The sequence below is a fragment of the Amblyraja radiata genome, chromosome 26 (assembly GCF_010909765.2).
Source record: "Amblyraja radiata isolate CabotCenter1 chromosome 26, sAmbRad1.1.pri, whole genome shotgun sequence".
NCBI lineage: Eukaryota > Metazoa > Chordata > Chondrichthyes > Rajiformes > Rajidae > Amblyraja > Amblyraja radiata.
Window position 1 is genome coordinate 12,745,234 of NC_045981.1, and position 15,344 is coordinate 12,760,577.

The 15,344-nt window shown below is 35.8% G+C and overlaps 1 protein-coding gene across 1 annotated transcript in view; it reads right to left on the reverse strand.

Moving 5' to 3' along the window:
• Positions 1-15,344, reverse strand: part of dnah17 (dynein axonemal heavy chain 17) — a 187,261-nt gene that overhangs the window by 100,928 nt on the left and 70,989 nt on the right. The window contains exons 23-32 of the mRNA XM_033044269.1: positions 14,568-14,654; positions 13,322-13,474; positions 12,191-12,439; positions 9,425-9,547; positions 8,468-8,815; positions 6,230-6,321; positions 4,390-4,516; positions 3,894-4,046; positions 2,854-2,979; positions 1,543-1,650 (exon numbers count right to left, since the gene is read on the reverse strand). Of these exons, the coding sequence (XP_032900160.1) occupies positions 1,543-1,650; positions 2,854-2,979; positions 3,894-4,046; positions 4,390-4,516; positions 6,230-6,321; positions 8,468-8,815; positions 9,425-9,547; positions 12,191-12,439; positions 13,322-13,474; positions 14,568-14,654 (1,566 nt within the window). The remainder of the gene's footprint in view (positions 1-1,542; positions 1,651-2,853; positions 2,980-3,893; positions 4,047-4,389; positions 4,517-6,229; positions 6,322-8,467; positions 8,816-9,424; positions 9,548-12,190; positions 12,440-13,321; positions 13,475-14,567; positions 14,655-15,344) is intronic.

The window sequence follows — 15,344 nt, forward strand, 5'->3', positions numbered from 1 at the left end:
GATAAATTTAGGATCATTAATGAGGCAAATTGATAATCAAATACATTAGCAAAACTGGTTCAAAGTGTAATAAAAACAGAAAATACAGCAGCTCAGGCATCACCTGTACAAAAAGTACAGTTAATGTTTCGTCAAAGACTTAATCAGAACCATCTGAATCAAGATTTCAATTTTTATCTGCAGATGATGCCTGACCTTTTGAGTGTTTCCGGCATCTTTTTATTACAGATTTCTAGCATCAGTAATTATTTTAATTTTTAAACTTTAATAGACTTTTCCAACGATGCTTGGAATTTTTCAAGTTCCAGTCACAAAAATGATTAAATTATGGATTTTTAAAAATATTAAAATTGCTGAAGTAAAATGAAATATGAATCTTGAAAACATGTTTACAATCAGTTTACTGATAAGCCTAACATAAAAAAAGAATAAATAACTTACATATTTCCTAAAATATTAATAAACATTTAAATGAACTTGCATGATACTGGAAAAAGGTGTAGCTTTACAGATCATCTACAGGTTATTGATGACCTAACTAAATATTCAGGGCACAAATGAGAACAGTTGCATTATTAAAAAGATCGCCTTTCAGATAAAATATTACAACTGACTATTATAACATCTTCTTCCTGCAAGTACTGTGCAAGCAAAAGATTGATTTTGAAGTTTAGTCACCACAGTTGACCGAGCAATATTAGCAGTAACTTTCCACAACCTTATCCTGGAGAAGAAGAAGCAAATTTCTGCTTTTACAAAGCACAGACTTTCAGAATTGTTGTAATGTTGACTTGGTTGATGACATAAAATTCCGTATAAAGTTCTCTGAACCATTGAACTGCATGCTGGGGGATGGAACAGATAGATAACACAGCAGCTGGGCTTGCCATCAATTTGGCAATTACACAGAAAAAGAAAACAAAAGAGAAGGTGCTGTGGTCACCGCACTATCATCATGGAAAGATGATCAATGCTGTAAGGACAGTCAAATTGTTTGCACTAAAAAGTAAAAGATGTGTGCACAGATGCATCCTTTTGGCATATAGAAATACAACAAGAATTAAAATAAGGAAGGGTGCAAGCAATGTTGCACCATTTTATGATAATTCTAAACATGAAGCTTTTTCATGTCAGAGACTGTTCCCAAGATGGAGGGCATTCACAGTGCAGGTTTGTTAGATGTTTACAGTTTTCTTATAACATCCTTCCACAAAATGTGACAAGGAGTTTGAAATGACAACTACAAAAATAATTTCATGATGTGGGTGATATAGTTCCATTGTTTTCTTATAGTCGTTAATATTACAATAGGTTTTGTTATCTCTGATCTTATCAATGGCCTTCAGCCAAAATAACTAACGGAAACTGTGTTTTACAATATTGTCCCTGGAGAAGTGGCTTGCAAGTTTAAGTAAAATAAAAGTTTGACTAATTCTTTCACCATAGTCCAATTTGACTCTCAGATTATCACCTGATTTGCTAAAAAATGTCAGAATTTCAACAATAATGCTAATATATGGAAAATATACTTCATTAGCAAACCTGTTTTTTCAGATAGTCTTTCATGGCATTTTCATAACCTTCTTCCAATTTTCCAAATGTACCGCTAACTTCACCATTCCAAATAATTTGTGTACCAGTCAGAGCAACCTGAAACAAGAATTGTAACAATATGAACATTGGATAACATAGAACACTACACCATAGGAACAGGTCTTTTGGCCCACAATGTCTGTGCTGAACATGCTGCCAAGACCAACCCTTACCTGCCTGTACATAAACCCTATCCCTCCATATCCATGTGCCTATCCAAAAATTTCTAAAATGCCACCATTGTTTCTGTCTCAACTACCACCTCTGGCAGCATAGTCCATGTACTCATCATTCTCTGTGTAAAAGAATTGCCCCACACATCTCCCTTAAGCTTTGCTCCTCTCGCTTTCAAGCTATGCCTCTACTATTTGATATTTCCATCCTGGGAAATACATTCTGACTGTCTACCCTATCTACGCCTCTCATAATTTTATATACTTCCATCAGGTCTTCCCACAAACCTCTGCCGTTCGAGAGAAAACAATCCTAGTCTGTCCAACCTTTCCTTATTGCTAATACCCTCGAATAATGCATCATTCTGGTAAACCTTCTCTGCACCCTTTCTAAATCCTCCACGGCCTTCCTGTAATGTGGCAACCAGAACTGCATGCAATACTCGAAATGCAGCTTAACCAAAATTCTATAAACCCTATCATGACTTGCTTACTCTTATAATCTTCTACAAGTATTTATATCAGTGATAATCTAAGGTTAAGTAAGTCCTGAAGGAAATAGTAGGGAGCAACGTTATGCCCTGCTACTAAGCAAGTATGTAACATTTGAGGCATATAGGTTGAGCAGGTGTATTTGCCAACTTCAAATGATACTTATTGCAATTTAAGTGTACATTTTCTGGCTGGATGAAGGTTTCATTATAAACAAGTATGAGTCTGTACAGTATGTACATTGCGCACTTAGATCTCTAATCGGAATTTTAAAACTAAAATAAAGGATGAATCTCTCATTGCCAGATCTATTAAGTAAGAGTTTATGGCATTGGTTCCAGAAGGCAGGCTGCCATATGTAAAGTAATCATGGCATTTGGATTATTAATACTTCTGAGCTCTTAATTCCCATCTGTTTCCTTTAGTGTTCATCCACCCGTCGTGAATCTTTTCCTTGCAGTTACAATGGTACTGATTCAACTGATAACAAGATTGGCAGTCAGAAAGACTCCAGGAACCACAATGTGGATAGTCTTGCTATCGTTCCTTTAACCCCCACAATTACCTAATTTTAGACACTTGTTTCTAATATTACCTGTGCAGGGTATTCAAATATCCATTGCTCTCTGGGCTTTTCTTCATAAGCCGTTACAGCTTCAGCAATTTCTTGCCGTAATGTGGCACGCATTCTGTCTAACAGCCGATTTAACCAAACTTCAACCTGTCCACAAAACATACAGAAAACATACACTGAGAGCAAATTGAATTGGGGACAAATGTAAATAACTAAATAAATTATATTCCTTTACCAGAGCCTTTCATAACTATCTTATCACAGGGAATTAGGTTAATTTAAACTGTAGTTACCACTGAAATGCGAAGAAATTCAGCAGAAAATTTGTGGAAAATGCACAAGTTAGAACTTTAAAAAGAAACAGATAATGCTAGTAATACTCAGTAGCTCATGTAATATCAGCAGAAAGTGAAGAAAACATAATTCTTCAGGTCTATGGCCTTTCACCCGAGGTAGGAAATATTAGAAAACAAACATTTTAAATTGCAGAGATGGGGAAATGGTGAGATAACAAATGGATTGTCTATGATGGAGAGCAAGGCTTAGTAAACACATCTTTTCCATCTGGAGAAGATTGAAAAAATTAGATGAATAAGAGGAGAGGACAACAAAATAATGCTGGAACTTTGCAACATAAGTTGGTGGAAACCTGAAATAAAAGAGAACTCTGACAGTCCTCAGTAGGTCAAACAACATCTAGAGGGAGAGGGAGAGGGAGAGGGAGAGGGAGAGGGAGAGGGAGAGGGAGAGGGAGAGGGAGAGGGAGAGGGAGAGGGAGAGGGAGAGGGAGAGGGAGAGGGAGAGGGAATGTTAATGATACAGGTGAATCTTCTCCCTTTCCACTTTGTGAATGCAATTCAATCATCACAAAATAATCTGGGATTAGCACAAACTATAAAATGATTGTCATAGAGAAATGTAATACCAATCAACACAGTCCTCATACAATCCTCAGGTGTGGAGATGAATTAGGATTGTTTCAGTAGATCATAAAAGAGATAATCACATTTTTCCACCTTACTAAGTGATCATTACATCATATCAAATGTATTGACACTGACCTGACCAGTGCAATCACATGGTTCATCAAAAGGCATATATTCCTTTTCTTTACTATACATGCCAATTCCAATTTTCATTACATGGTTATCAGCATCCATTTGGAACTTCAGTTTAGACAGACTGTCAAATAATTTTGCCAAATGTATGCTCACCTAGGATATGAAGGAATATTAATGACCATAAAAAAATTATTTTCTCATGAAAATATATTTTGATCATCAATGTGGCAGTATATATATATACTCAGTGATAATAACATTCTAAATATCCTTCATCCCACCCCACCCTAATTGCAAGTATGATTTGGGACTAACAGGTAATTCATATGGTTTTAACTTAAAATGTGGCAAATAATTGAGCTATAAAGTTAGTGAGTGACATTATAAATGCACACGGGAAATGGTAGTTGCAATTGTAATGTTGTATACTATACAGTAATCTATGAGGATTATGATATCTTGCATAGAGCGCAATATGGAAAGTTAAATATCTCACCTCTACGGGATTGTTACCATTAGATAATATATCGAGCAAGTCTGCAGAAGAGACAAAGTAGAATCTTGGAAAAGCCAGTCTCTTTGTCTCAAGATATTCTGCTAAGGCTTTTTCACAAAGTGTCAAACTGGAGTGAAATCACAGAATATAAAAGGATTATATAAAAAAGCAGAAACTCTTCAGTGTTATATCAAATCTAAAACAACAAAACTGCTCATTCGGTTTAATTGGTCAATGTACATTCCACTAGAACCTTTACCCAATGTCCTTCATAAAACTTCCAATCCTTCCTCCCACAATCTGCTTGTTTAGTATAATTTTAATTACCTATGTGATCAATTAGCTCAACTACTTATTATCATGTTTTGGGTAAAGTAATAGCTCCTAAATCCCCACTGGATTTACAAACGAGTCTCTTATATTTATGTTCTGCAGCTTTCATATCCATCAGCAAAAACAGGTTTAAAATGTATTTATGTTCACTTGCACTACATACAAACTATACTAGTGAGCCAAAGTTTGAGCAAATTTTAGGAATGTAATAAAACAAACATCTCCCACAATTTTACTGGCCTGTAAGTTACATTTTTACCAAATCTCCACTTCTACTCATAAGGTACAGTGCATCGACGCTCCTCATCCAACCTGACTGAGCAGGTGCGCCAAGCTTGTAGCGTCATACCCAAGAAGACTTGAGGCTGAAATCGCTGCCAAAGGTGCCTCAACAAAGTACTGAGTAAAGGGTCTGAATACTTATGTAAATGTGATATTTCAGTTATTTCTTTTTAATTACTTTGCAAAAAATTCTAAACACCTGTTTTTGCTTTTTTATCATGGGGCATTGTGTGTAGATTGATGAAAATAATTTAATCTATTTTAGAAATAGGCTGTAACATAACAAAATGTGGAAAAAGTGAAGGGGTCTGAATACTTTCTGAATGCACTGTACCTATCAGTCACTTCTTTTTCTGTTTCAACTTTCTTGCAAATCTTTTACAATTTCTCAATCCTTCCATATCCTATGATTAATATGGAGACCAGAACTGCAAGGTGCTATCTGAACATGACAAAAATGTACACATGTTTAACATTACATCTAGTCTCCATTTATGTTATGATCATTATTGTTTCAGTTTCATAGTGTCTACTTTTCTTTGTTGCCCTGGTTCCAGTGATATTCTTTGCACATGGGTTTAGAAAGAAAACAGGAAGAATGCATTTCATTTTCTCCTCTTTCTAACTCTTCTTTCCAGTTTATTGTGGGATTGTTGAAATTGTGTCTTATTGTTCAATTTATTTTTACTCATTCATAGTTCTTCTTCCACTTCTATTCCATTCATCAAATAGCCATTTAAAGCAATCATTCCCCTTTTTATTCTTTGTCACAATTCTGTCTCTCTTTTAATATTAGTTATGTCATTTTATTCTACTGTTGTCAAGTTGTTGCAAATTCATAGTTATCTCACATCCTCCTCTTTGTCTTTCCTTTCTAAATTCGGCAATATTTTATTGGCGTCAATTTTCTATGTATCCACTTCAGCTGTTCTAACTACAACCTTTATCGCAATCCTATTTTGTTCTGACATTGTTCCCACCCAGTTTAGGATGAACATCCTAGTATGGGTCACAAATCTCTAAATGTAAATCCCATACCAATCATTTAACCACTTATTAATCTTTAAGTTTTATCTATCACTATGCCGATTAATTTCTTGAGTTACATTTGAAACAATTAATAAAACTAGAAAACAAAATGTACTAAGTTGTTCTGTCTAGAAATTATAAAAACAAAAGAAAATGCTTCATTAATACAAAATATGAAAATAAATTCATCACTAACCGTCCCTGTATTTCTTCCAATTTATCATACAAACCAGGTTTATTTGTTGCTTCGACAACATTTGGAGTTTTTATTGCATCTGCCATGATCTCCTGCCGAGTAAAAAATGACAATTATCTATCTAGTAGAAATGTTATCCAAACATTAATTTTAGTACATCACTTCATAAATGCAGAAAACAAGCATTTTTTATTCCACCATCAAAAGTGGCATGGAAATCTGGAGTATTTGCTATGAACTGGGCAGTATAGTAGCACAATTAGTAGATCTATTGCCCTGCAATGCCAGATGCCTGGGTTCAATCCTAATCTCAAGTGCTGTCCACATGAAGCTTGAGGACGTGTGTGCTTCCTCCCACATCCCAAGACATGTGGTTTGGTAGACTAATTAGCCAATGTAAAATTCCCCTAGTGTGTAGATGAGTGGGAGAATCTGGGGAGAACTGATGACAATGTGGAGAGAATAAAAATGGAATTAGCGTAAATGGGTGATTAACAGTAGGCGTGGATTCAGTGAGCCGAAAGGCGTGTATACGCTTGGTGTGTCTGTATGATTTCAACGCTGCGAAGTTGGAAAATATTACATTAATTATCTGCAACATTTTTGATATATGGATTACAAGTAACTATGTGGCCATATGAATAATATATCCTGTCAATTTTAAACATTAAAATTTCATTGTCATCCACAACCCTTAAGAACGTGATTGATGGTTTAATACAACAGGGAGTAGAAAGTAGTGCATTGATTAATGTCTGTGACTACTGACGTATTTGGTAAAATATAGCACTTAAAATGTTTAAGGTCATTGCAATTTTTGCAGCCTTGTATGCAGATTGCAATTGCTTTACTCCTAGCATTAATCTCCACAATTCTTTCCTCCCACTGACTTCTACATGTACTGTATGTCTAAAAGGCTTTCAGGGCCTTCCAGAAAAAGGATACCTCTCCTCTTCAGTAAAAGTCTTCTATGCAATTTTGGAAAACAGCATAATAAATTACATCTAGCAAATGTTAGGCCATTCTTAAACATCTTTGAGGTGAAGTTCAGTTGTAAGTTCACGTCACCTAATGTAGTCACAGTACATTTTTCCGTTAAGAGACATTTGCTGGCTTCAAGTTGTACCAGGCGTTCTGAAAACTAGGCATACAATAAATAGTGGAGTTCGCAGTATTGCATGCATAATGAGAAAACACAAATTTAGCGTGCTACCTGAATTGAAAGCAACACGGGTTAATAATGCTCCATGAAGTCCACAAACAGTTTTGGGAGATGCCAAAACTAGTTTCCAAGCAATGTATGTACAAATTATGGCCCTAAGCAAACACCGATTTTTGGCAATGTTTAAAGCCCTTTGTTTAATTGAAAAATACTTCAAAGTATAGTTAATTATATTTCTGCATTGATTATATCAATACACATATGAAAGATAAACATCTTTTATTAGGTAAGAGAACATATAACTGACAAAATAGAAAATTAAAATTATATAATTTACATAAATAGAAATACATGGGGTTAAGGTGAAGGGGGAAAGATTTAATAGGAATCTGAGGGGTAACACAAAGGGTGGTGGGTGCATGGAACAAGCTGCCAGAGGCAATTGAGGCAGGGACTATTGCAACGTTTAAGAGACAATTAGACAGGTACATGTATAAGCACAGGTTTGGAGAGAGATGGGCCAAACGCAGGCTGGTGGGAATAGTGACAATGTGACATGTTGATCGGTGTGGGCAAGTTGGGCCCAAGGGCCTGTTTCCATGCCGTATGACGCTATAAATTGCAATAAATGAAACATCCAACATTTATGAGGAATTTCTATGTTGACATATGGGTGGCTGTAGGGGAGTGTGGTTTGGAATTTATTGTTAATTTTTGAGTAAATTCTGTCACAAATGTCAGTTACAGCAAATCCTGCATCAAAATGCTTTGTTTGAGTAAATTGATCACATTATATATTTCTCATTTTTGAACATGCTAAGTCTCTGACCCAGGAATGTTAAAGCCACCTTATAATTTCCAAAGTTTATTGAATTTTCATTTGAAAGAAATATTGATTCTTCATTTAGCTCTCTGTTTTTAAATTATTGCATATACTGTATAACCTCCATCTATGCTTCTTTTTTAATTTCTTCACTTCTATGCAATCTGAGGCCGGCTATGATAAGGAAAAGGATGATCAAGGATTTCAACAAAGCATGACTGTTTTTATGTTTTTAGCCATGAGGCCAACTTACTTTAAAATCAACATCAATGACCTCAAAACGCTTGGAATCCTCAGGCAACTGAGTACGGATGTCTTCAGAACCTATAAATATACTCTCAAGGTGCACCCAAGTTCTCTGTACTTCAAACCAAATGGAAATGACAGAGTCTGCAGTGGACAACTTATGCTGCCAGCTGGAGACTTGTTTAAGAAAATATGCAATATATTTAGAAGATATCAGGTTCTGTAATTGAACTTGATTGTCCTCCAATGTCTCGACAAGTTCGTCACTTCCTCTCAACAACATAATTCCTGTCCGGGGGTGAAGGTCATGTTCGAATTCCATAACTGTCCAAATGTTATCCAGTTGAGTCAATACCTGCAAAATAGAAAATATACTTCTTTAAATAATTTACAATTTGATGAAGTGTTCTTTTTTACTTGCAGTTTTGATGTTTAATGTTCCTTCAAATATACACAAATGTTTACTTCACTGTGCACAGTATAATTGAGCAATAAAATGTGAGGGGAATTACGTTCCCTATTTTCCAGTGGGGCTTGTTCCAGGAGAGGGAGAACTAAGATAGATGGAAGATTTTCTATATTCGGATCCCAAAAATACAAATATAAGGGAAGATTCCAGTGTCTCAATGATTTGACTGAAAATGGTGCAGTAACATGGCAATGTTTACATTGTGACTGTTTCATCTTGGTTCCCTTTCACTAGCCTTCAAATAGAGCCTGGGTAACTGAATTACGTTTTTTTTTAATGGAGTATTAAATTACACATATATAATTGATACAGTGTATATCTGCATTCCCACTGTAAAATTTTCATTATAAGGGACATTTCAAAACTTAAGGACATTGGCTCTGAGGTTCTGTGAACGAGTCCAAATCTATCCTTTACAGACTGGCTAGTATGACTATTGATATTTGAAAGTCACATGTGTTCCTGTTTATCTTTTTTTTTAAGTGAACCCATTACCTTCTCCATTCCAGACTCCTTCACAGATTTGTCAACAATATTGCGCACTTCATCTTCAAAGTTGTGCAACTGCAGACTCAATAAGTCTGCAAGAGTTGTTTCATCTGACATTACAAAATTGACCTGTGAGAACAAGAAATGAAAATAAACTATCATTTTCTAATTTCTCCACATATAAAATCAATTTTCTCTTTCTTTCAAAAATGTATTTCCTCCTTTCTTTAAATCATCCAACTGCAAGTACTCTCACTTAAATTACCTTTCCAAACATGCAAGTAAAGATTATGAATGCCAGTGACTATAGGGTTTTGTGACTCATCACAGCCGAACCTCTCAATAGTTTTTCAAAGAGACTCCACATAAGATAGAAATGGAGACCATGAAGGATTTTCCCATTTAGTCGGCTGTGCTAGCAATAAATTAAATTGCATTGTGTTATACCATTCAAGATCATCTTACTCAGGAGAGCTTGGAACGTCTAGTGCAATATAGCTTAACTTCATATTGATAGCAACATTTCCAAAAAAATGGACAGATGATAAGACTTATCCATATGGAAATTGTAAATAGGATTATGAACCTGATGCGACCTCTGCAAATATACTAACTTGTTCTAAATACAAGCTAATTTCTCAGATGACTTTACAATAGTATGGAATTCCTTGAAATAATAGAGAAAATAAGGAATACATAGACAGAGCCTTAACCTGCTTTTAAATTAAAACACATATTTGTTTTCTACGAAAAAAGGAAATGATAATTCATCAAAATAGAACTGGAAAGTCTACCAGAAAAGATTATTTTATCATTGCACATGGATCAATGACTGCCAAGAGCAAAATAGAGAGTCCTGAAACAATCTTTTGTTGCAGTTATAATTGTACTTGAAAAACAGTTAAAAGGGGAGTCCCATTTACAATTTGTCTGGAAAATTAATGGAATGCATGTGAAGGAAATGGCGATGAGTTCCCAAAGCTGAAATAAAATCAGAAAATGCTAGAATTACACAGCAGACAGGACATGTTCTATGGAGAAAAAAATCAAGCTAATGTCTCAGTTTCACGAACTTTCAATCGATGAGAAAAGTTAACAATTAAAAAAATAATAAGATTAAGCGATTAAGCAAGCACCATTAATGGGAAAAATGGATCAAAATACTTCTTAAATGTTTGTGTTAAAATAAAAAGAAGAGATTAAATGACCACAGGAATTATAACACAGAGGAGGAGGACTGACTGAATTATTGCCTTCCACCACAGTGAAGAATGTTGATTCCACTGTGGTGGATGTTCATGTTGTACTCCATTATGTATTGTGTTCTTTTTGATTGTGTGGCTGCATGTTAAGTCAAATTACACTGTACCCTAATTGGTGCATGTGGCAATAAATGTGAACTTGAACTTGAACAGAGAAAGCTGGTGAAAGCAGTGAAAAATCAAAAGAATTATCTCAAGGAAGCATAAAGGGAGAAGCAGAAATATTAGAAACTACAAACAGAAGGTTTTGTGGATGCTGAGGATTTAAATGAAAACAGAAAATGATGGAAATGTTCATCAGCTAAAATGGTTGAACTTGGTGTTTTTCAGAACGATTTAATAGATCTTGTCAGAGCACAAGCTGCGTTCCCCAAGCTTATGTTGAGTTTTATTGAAACAGTGCAAGAGGTCAAAGACAAAATATACATCAGGATAATAATGGGACAGGGATTCACAATGTCAGGCATCTGATAACAAAATTGGATTTGTGAACTAATCAGAGATATTTCAAAAATGCTTTCCAAAATTGCATTTGGTCCATGTCAAATTTTCTAACTTGGGGTTCGGAGCTGTAAACTGCAGCAATAAGAGTTATTAACGTACCTGAAAAATAGATGTGGTAATCAGTGTTAACACAATCATCACAGAATAGAGAAATGGACAGTACAATCAATCCTGACAGACATTTGGAGGTCGCCACATATAGGGATGGTTAATGGCCTGTAACAATCTCTTAGAATGGTACACAGAGAATACTGGTTACCACAAGACTAACCAAAACTGCTCATCTCATTGCTTAATAGAATTTGATTTCAACATATATAATTTTAATGTTATCAAAATTTTAAATGTGCAAACTGTGAGTGCTTTTGCTTTGGCTTGGCAAAGGAACATCGAATTAAACCAAGAAGTGTACCCTTTCATCAATTATCGAATGCATCTCTTGGCACAATACTGGTGAAAGAGGGGGGTGGGGTGGGGGAGGTGGCTGTGATCCTCAGACTGTCCTGTTGAGTGATGAACGTGTCAAGAAATTTGACAAGCATAATGAAAATGAAGCAATAGGGAAATAAAAGCCGTTAAAATAGCAAAGCTTATCAAAAGAGCCACAGATGATGATAGAAAGACAGCATGTGAGAGGCAAAAAGAACAGACAAAATACAAGAAAATCAGATATGTGTTAAATACCACTATTCAGACCATGTTTGCTGTTTTATTCTGTAATGACTTTGCTCAATACTATCTACAGAAACAAACCTGTAATGGCAAATTTGAGACTAACAGGCATGTCTGACTATGTATTCAAATCAAACAAGTTGGTGAAAGGAACTCCTTTAAAAATAAGTGAAAACAAAAAAAAGTAAAGGCATAAAAATGCAGGGATGCCACAACACATTCAATTGATCTAATCAACAGTGGGTTCGGAGTTGAAATTATAAATTGCATGCTTTAAGTAAGAATCAATTGTCTATACTTATGCTAAAGGTTACAAATAGTTCCCCTTTAGTACCTTAGTTGCTTGCATAAGTTGTTGCCAGTGACGATCTCTTATAGCTGGGTTCTGCAATTCACTTACAGCTTTCAGTGAAGTCATAGTATTCTTAATTAAATTGTCTAATCCAGAATAAGCATCCCATGCCCTTATTTCTTTATCCATTGTTCTTATGTCTTTAACAAATTTCTTGCAATCAGAATCCATATTCTCCACACTAATGTTTTTCCATTTGGTCGTCTTCCAATCGTCAAATGTTAAGCTAACCTACAAAGTAGAGACAATTTGTAAAATATTGTAAATGTATTATGTTTTGCAACTAGAAGGATGCTCTAGTGGGGTTCCACAGGATACAATAGTCATTAATGATTCAGATTGAAATGGAGATGGCATGATAAAAAGGCTTGCAGATAATCCAAAATTTGATTGTTTGATCCACAGCAAGGCAGAAAGCTTTTGAATGCAGATAAATATTAATGGAATCATCAATCGTGCACAAAATTGGCAAGTGGAAGTCAATCTGGGAGATAACACATTTTCCATGATTCCACGAAAGGGGATTTCAGAGATATACAAAATCATAATTGGTTGACATAGAATAGAATAAAGCATTTCTCTTTAGTAGGTAATTCAAGTACCAAGGTGCTCAGATTCTTTTTAGTGGGGCAAAAGTTATAAGAAAAGCTAGTTTTTATGCAGTGTGAATATAATCTAGAATTTGCCTGCAAGGGTGTTGGAATGAGAGATTATCAGGATCTTCCAACTGGATTTAGGTAAGCACTTGAAGGGACAATATTTCCAATGCTATAAGAAAATGGCAGAGAAAGATAACATTTTTTTATATTAATTTTCAAGGTCTGGGCATTGCTGGTATGGCTAAGCACATAACACAATGCAGAAGATGGAGATGCGCTCCAACTATAAGATAATGCTTCATAATGTGAAGTTACCTAAACAAGCACTGACCCAGAAACAGAAATTGTACAAGTGCCATACCTTGCCACAACTAACCCTTGATAGAAACATTGACAAATTCTTCCCTTAATTACCTAATTTCAAAATATGAATCCAATCAAAATAAATCAAAATGGTAATAATCAATCCACTGATTAAAATTTCAGATCTTAAGATAAATGATGCACGTCTTACAAGAATAATCATATCCCACAGGTTCTTCAACAAAACAATTTCTTTGCGGCAAGATTTCAGCTGTTTGCAATCAGGAACTGAAACTTCAAATAGAGCAGCTGATTGTGACAGTGTTTGCAATTCATCTTCCATCACAAGAATTTTCTTTTGAGCCTATAAAGAAATATGGAAAAACATGATTTTTTTTAAATGACAACTTTCACTTTTGATACAGTATTTTTAAAACTAGAACAAGGAAATAAATAAGGGGCACAAAACCAAGTATTGTGGCGGCCCTGGTGGTGGGCCACGCACTGTACATAACCTTCGGCTCTGGGGGGGGGGGGTGTCACGTGTCCCGGTGATGAGAGGTAGGGGTCACGTAGTGGTCACGGGTGCCCCTCGGGGTTATATAAGGTGATAATCGCGCGTGCAAGGTGGGAGAGTTAGGAGACTTGTCGTAACAATAAAGAATCTCGTGTTTGGACAAACTTTGCGTCCTGCATCGTTCTTTGACGGACAGCCCCGTGTCCGCTACAGTATGACAGTTAAAGGCCATGGACGCCAACAGAATCAACAAGCTCATCTGGAAGGCTGGCACCGTCTTGGGAGTGGAGTTGGATTCATTGGAGGTGGTCTTGGTGGGGAGGATGCTCCTCAAACTGCATCTTGTCAATACAGCTCACCCCCCACACTGGTCAATCTGTGGAGCACCTTCAGCAGCAGACTGGTTCCACCAAAATGCAGTACAGAACGCCACAGGAGATCCTTTTTCTCTGTGGCTATCAAACTGTACAACTCCTCCCCCTTCTGTCGTGGGGTAGACCGACTCCTCCCTCCGCCCCCCACCCCAAATCTTTGCACATCCCCAATCCTGGATTTTCCACTCGTCACTTTAATTTCATGTTTCATGCATTTTGTTGTGTTTTATGACTGTTGGCAGGCCAATTTCTCTCCTGGGATAAATAAAGTTCTATCGTATCGTAAACAAAGAAGAACGGCACAGGAACAAAATACCTGGAAGAAAACAATTTCAAAGTAAGCTCTAAAAATTGAGATGGGTAAGGAAATGGCTGTGGGAAAATATAACTTCATCAATTACAAATTTATAGAGCTGATTGAGCAAGCATGAATGGATGTGCAGAGAACAGACAGGCAGCCTCAATGGTGAGTTCAATATTTTCTGACAATCTCTCTGCTATTATCGAGGAAGAATCTAATGATGCAGAACAATTTCAAGCCATAAAATAAAATTAGAAATCATTACCTTATCCAAAACCTTATATGGAGTTGGAGTGTCAAACTTGAAAGGTGCCTTTATTTTAAATTTTTGTCTGAAACCATGTTGGTTAATCTGCAGAAAAAATAATATAGGAAGTGAAATCATTTTACAAGTAAATTCTACTCGCATACCATAACAGTAAATGAAGGCTTTAAAGTCAATTCCAAATCATGCAATAAATACCAAAGGTTTCCCCACATTCCTATTAATATTTTAGAATTTCAACAGATAAAATGGGACACAGAACAATTAAGCTAGAGCCAAATCATATTGGACTGAAAGATTCAGTAATGATCAATAACAAGATTAATTTGTCTACACAACAGAAGATAATGATAAAGTAAGACACAAAAACATTTAGCATGGAGACATCTATCTTCCATATAAATAGCTTGAAACTATTTCTTCTGGCAAGGAGTAGATCAAAGAGCACAATATCCAGTTTAGGGCTAGATCATTCAAGGATGATATCGGAAAGATCTTCATCACATAAAGTGGAAAGGACACTGGCACTCACTCCTCCCAAAATTTGTTCAAACCAGGTCAATTGAAAATGTGAAAACTGAAGTGTATCAAGGTTGTGAAAAAAAGGTGGAAAGATATACCAGTAGTTGAGAAGCTGAGATGAAAGCTTATTGAATGCTGGGAAAGGTTTGAGCAGTTAATAATAATAATAATAATAATAAATACTTTATTGATCCCCTCAGGGAAATTCAGATGTCCAGAAGCCCCCAACCAACAAACCCACAGATTCAAAACGAA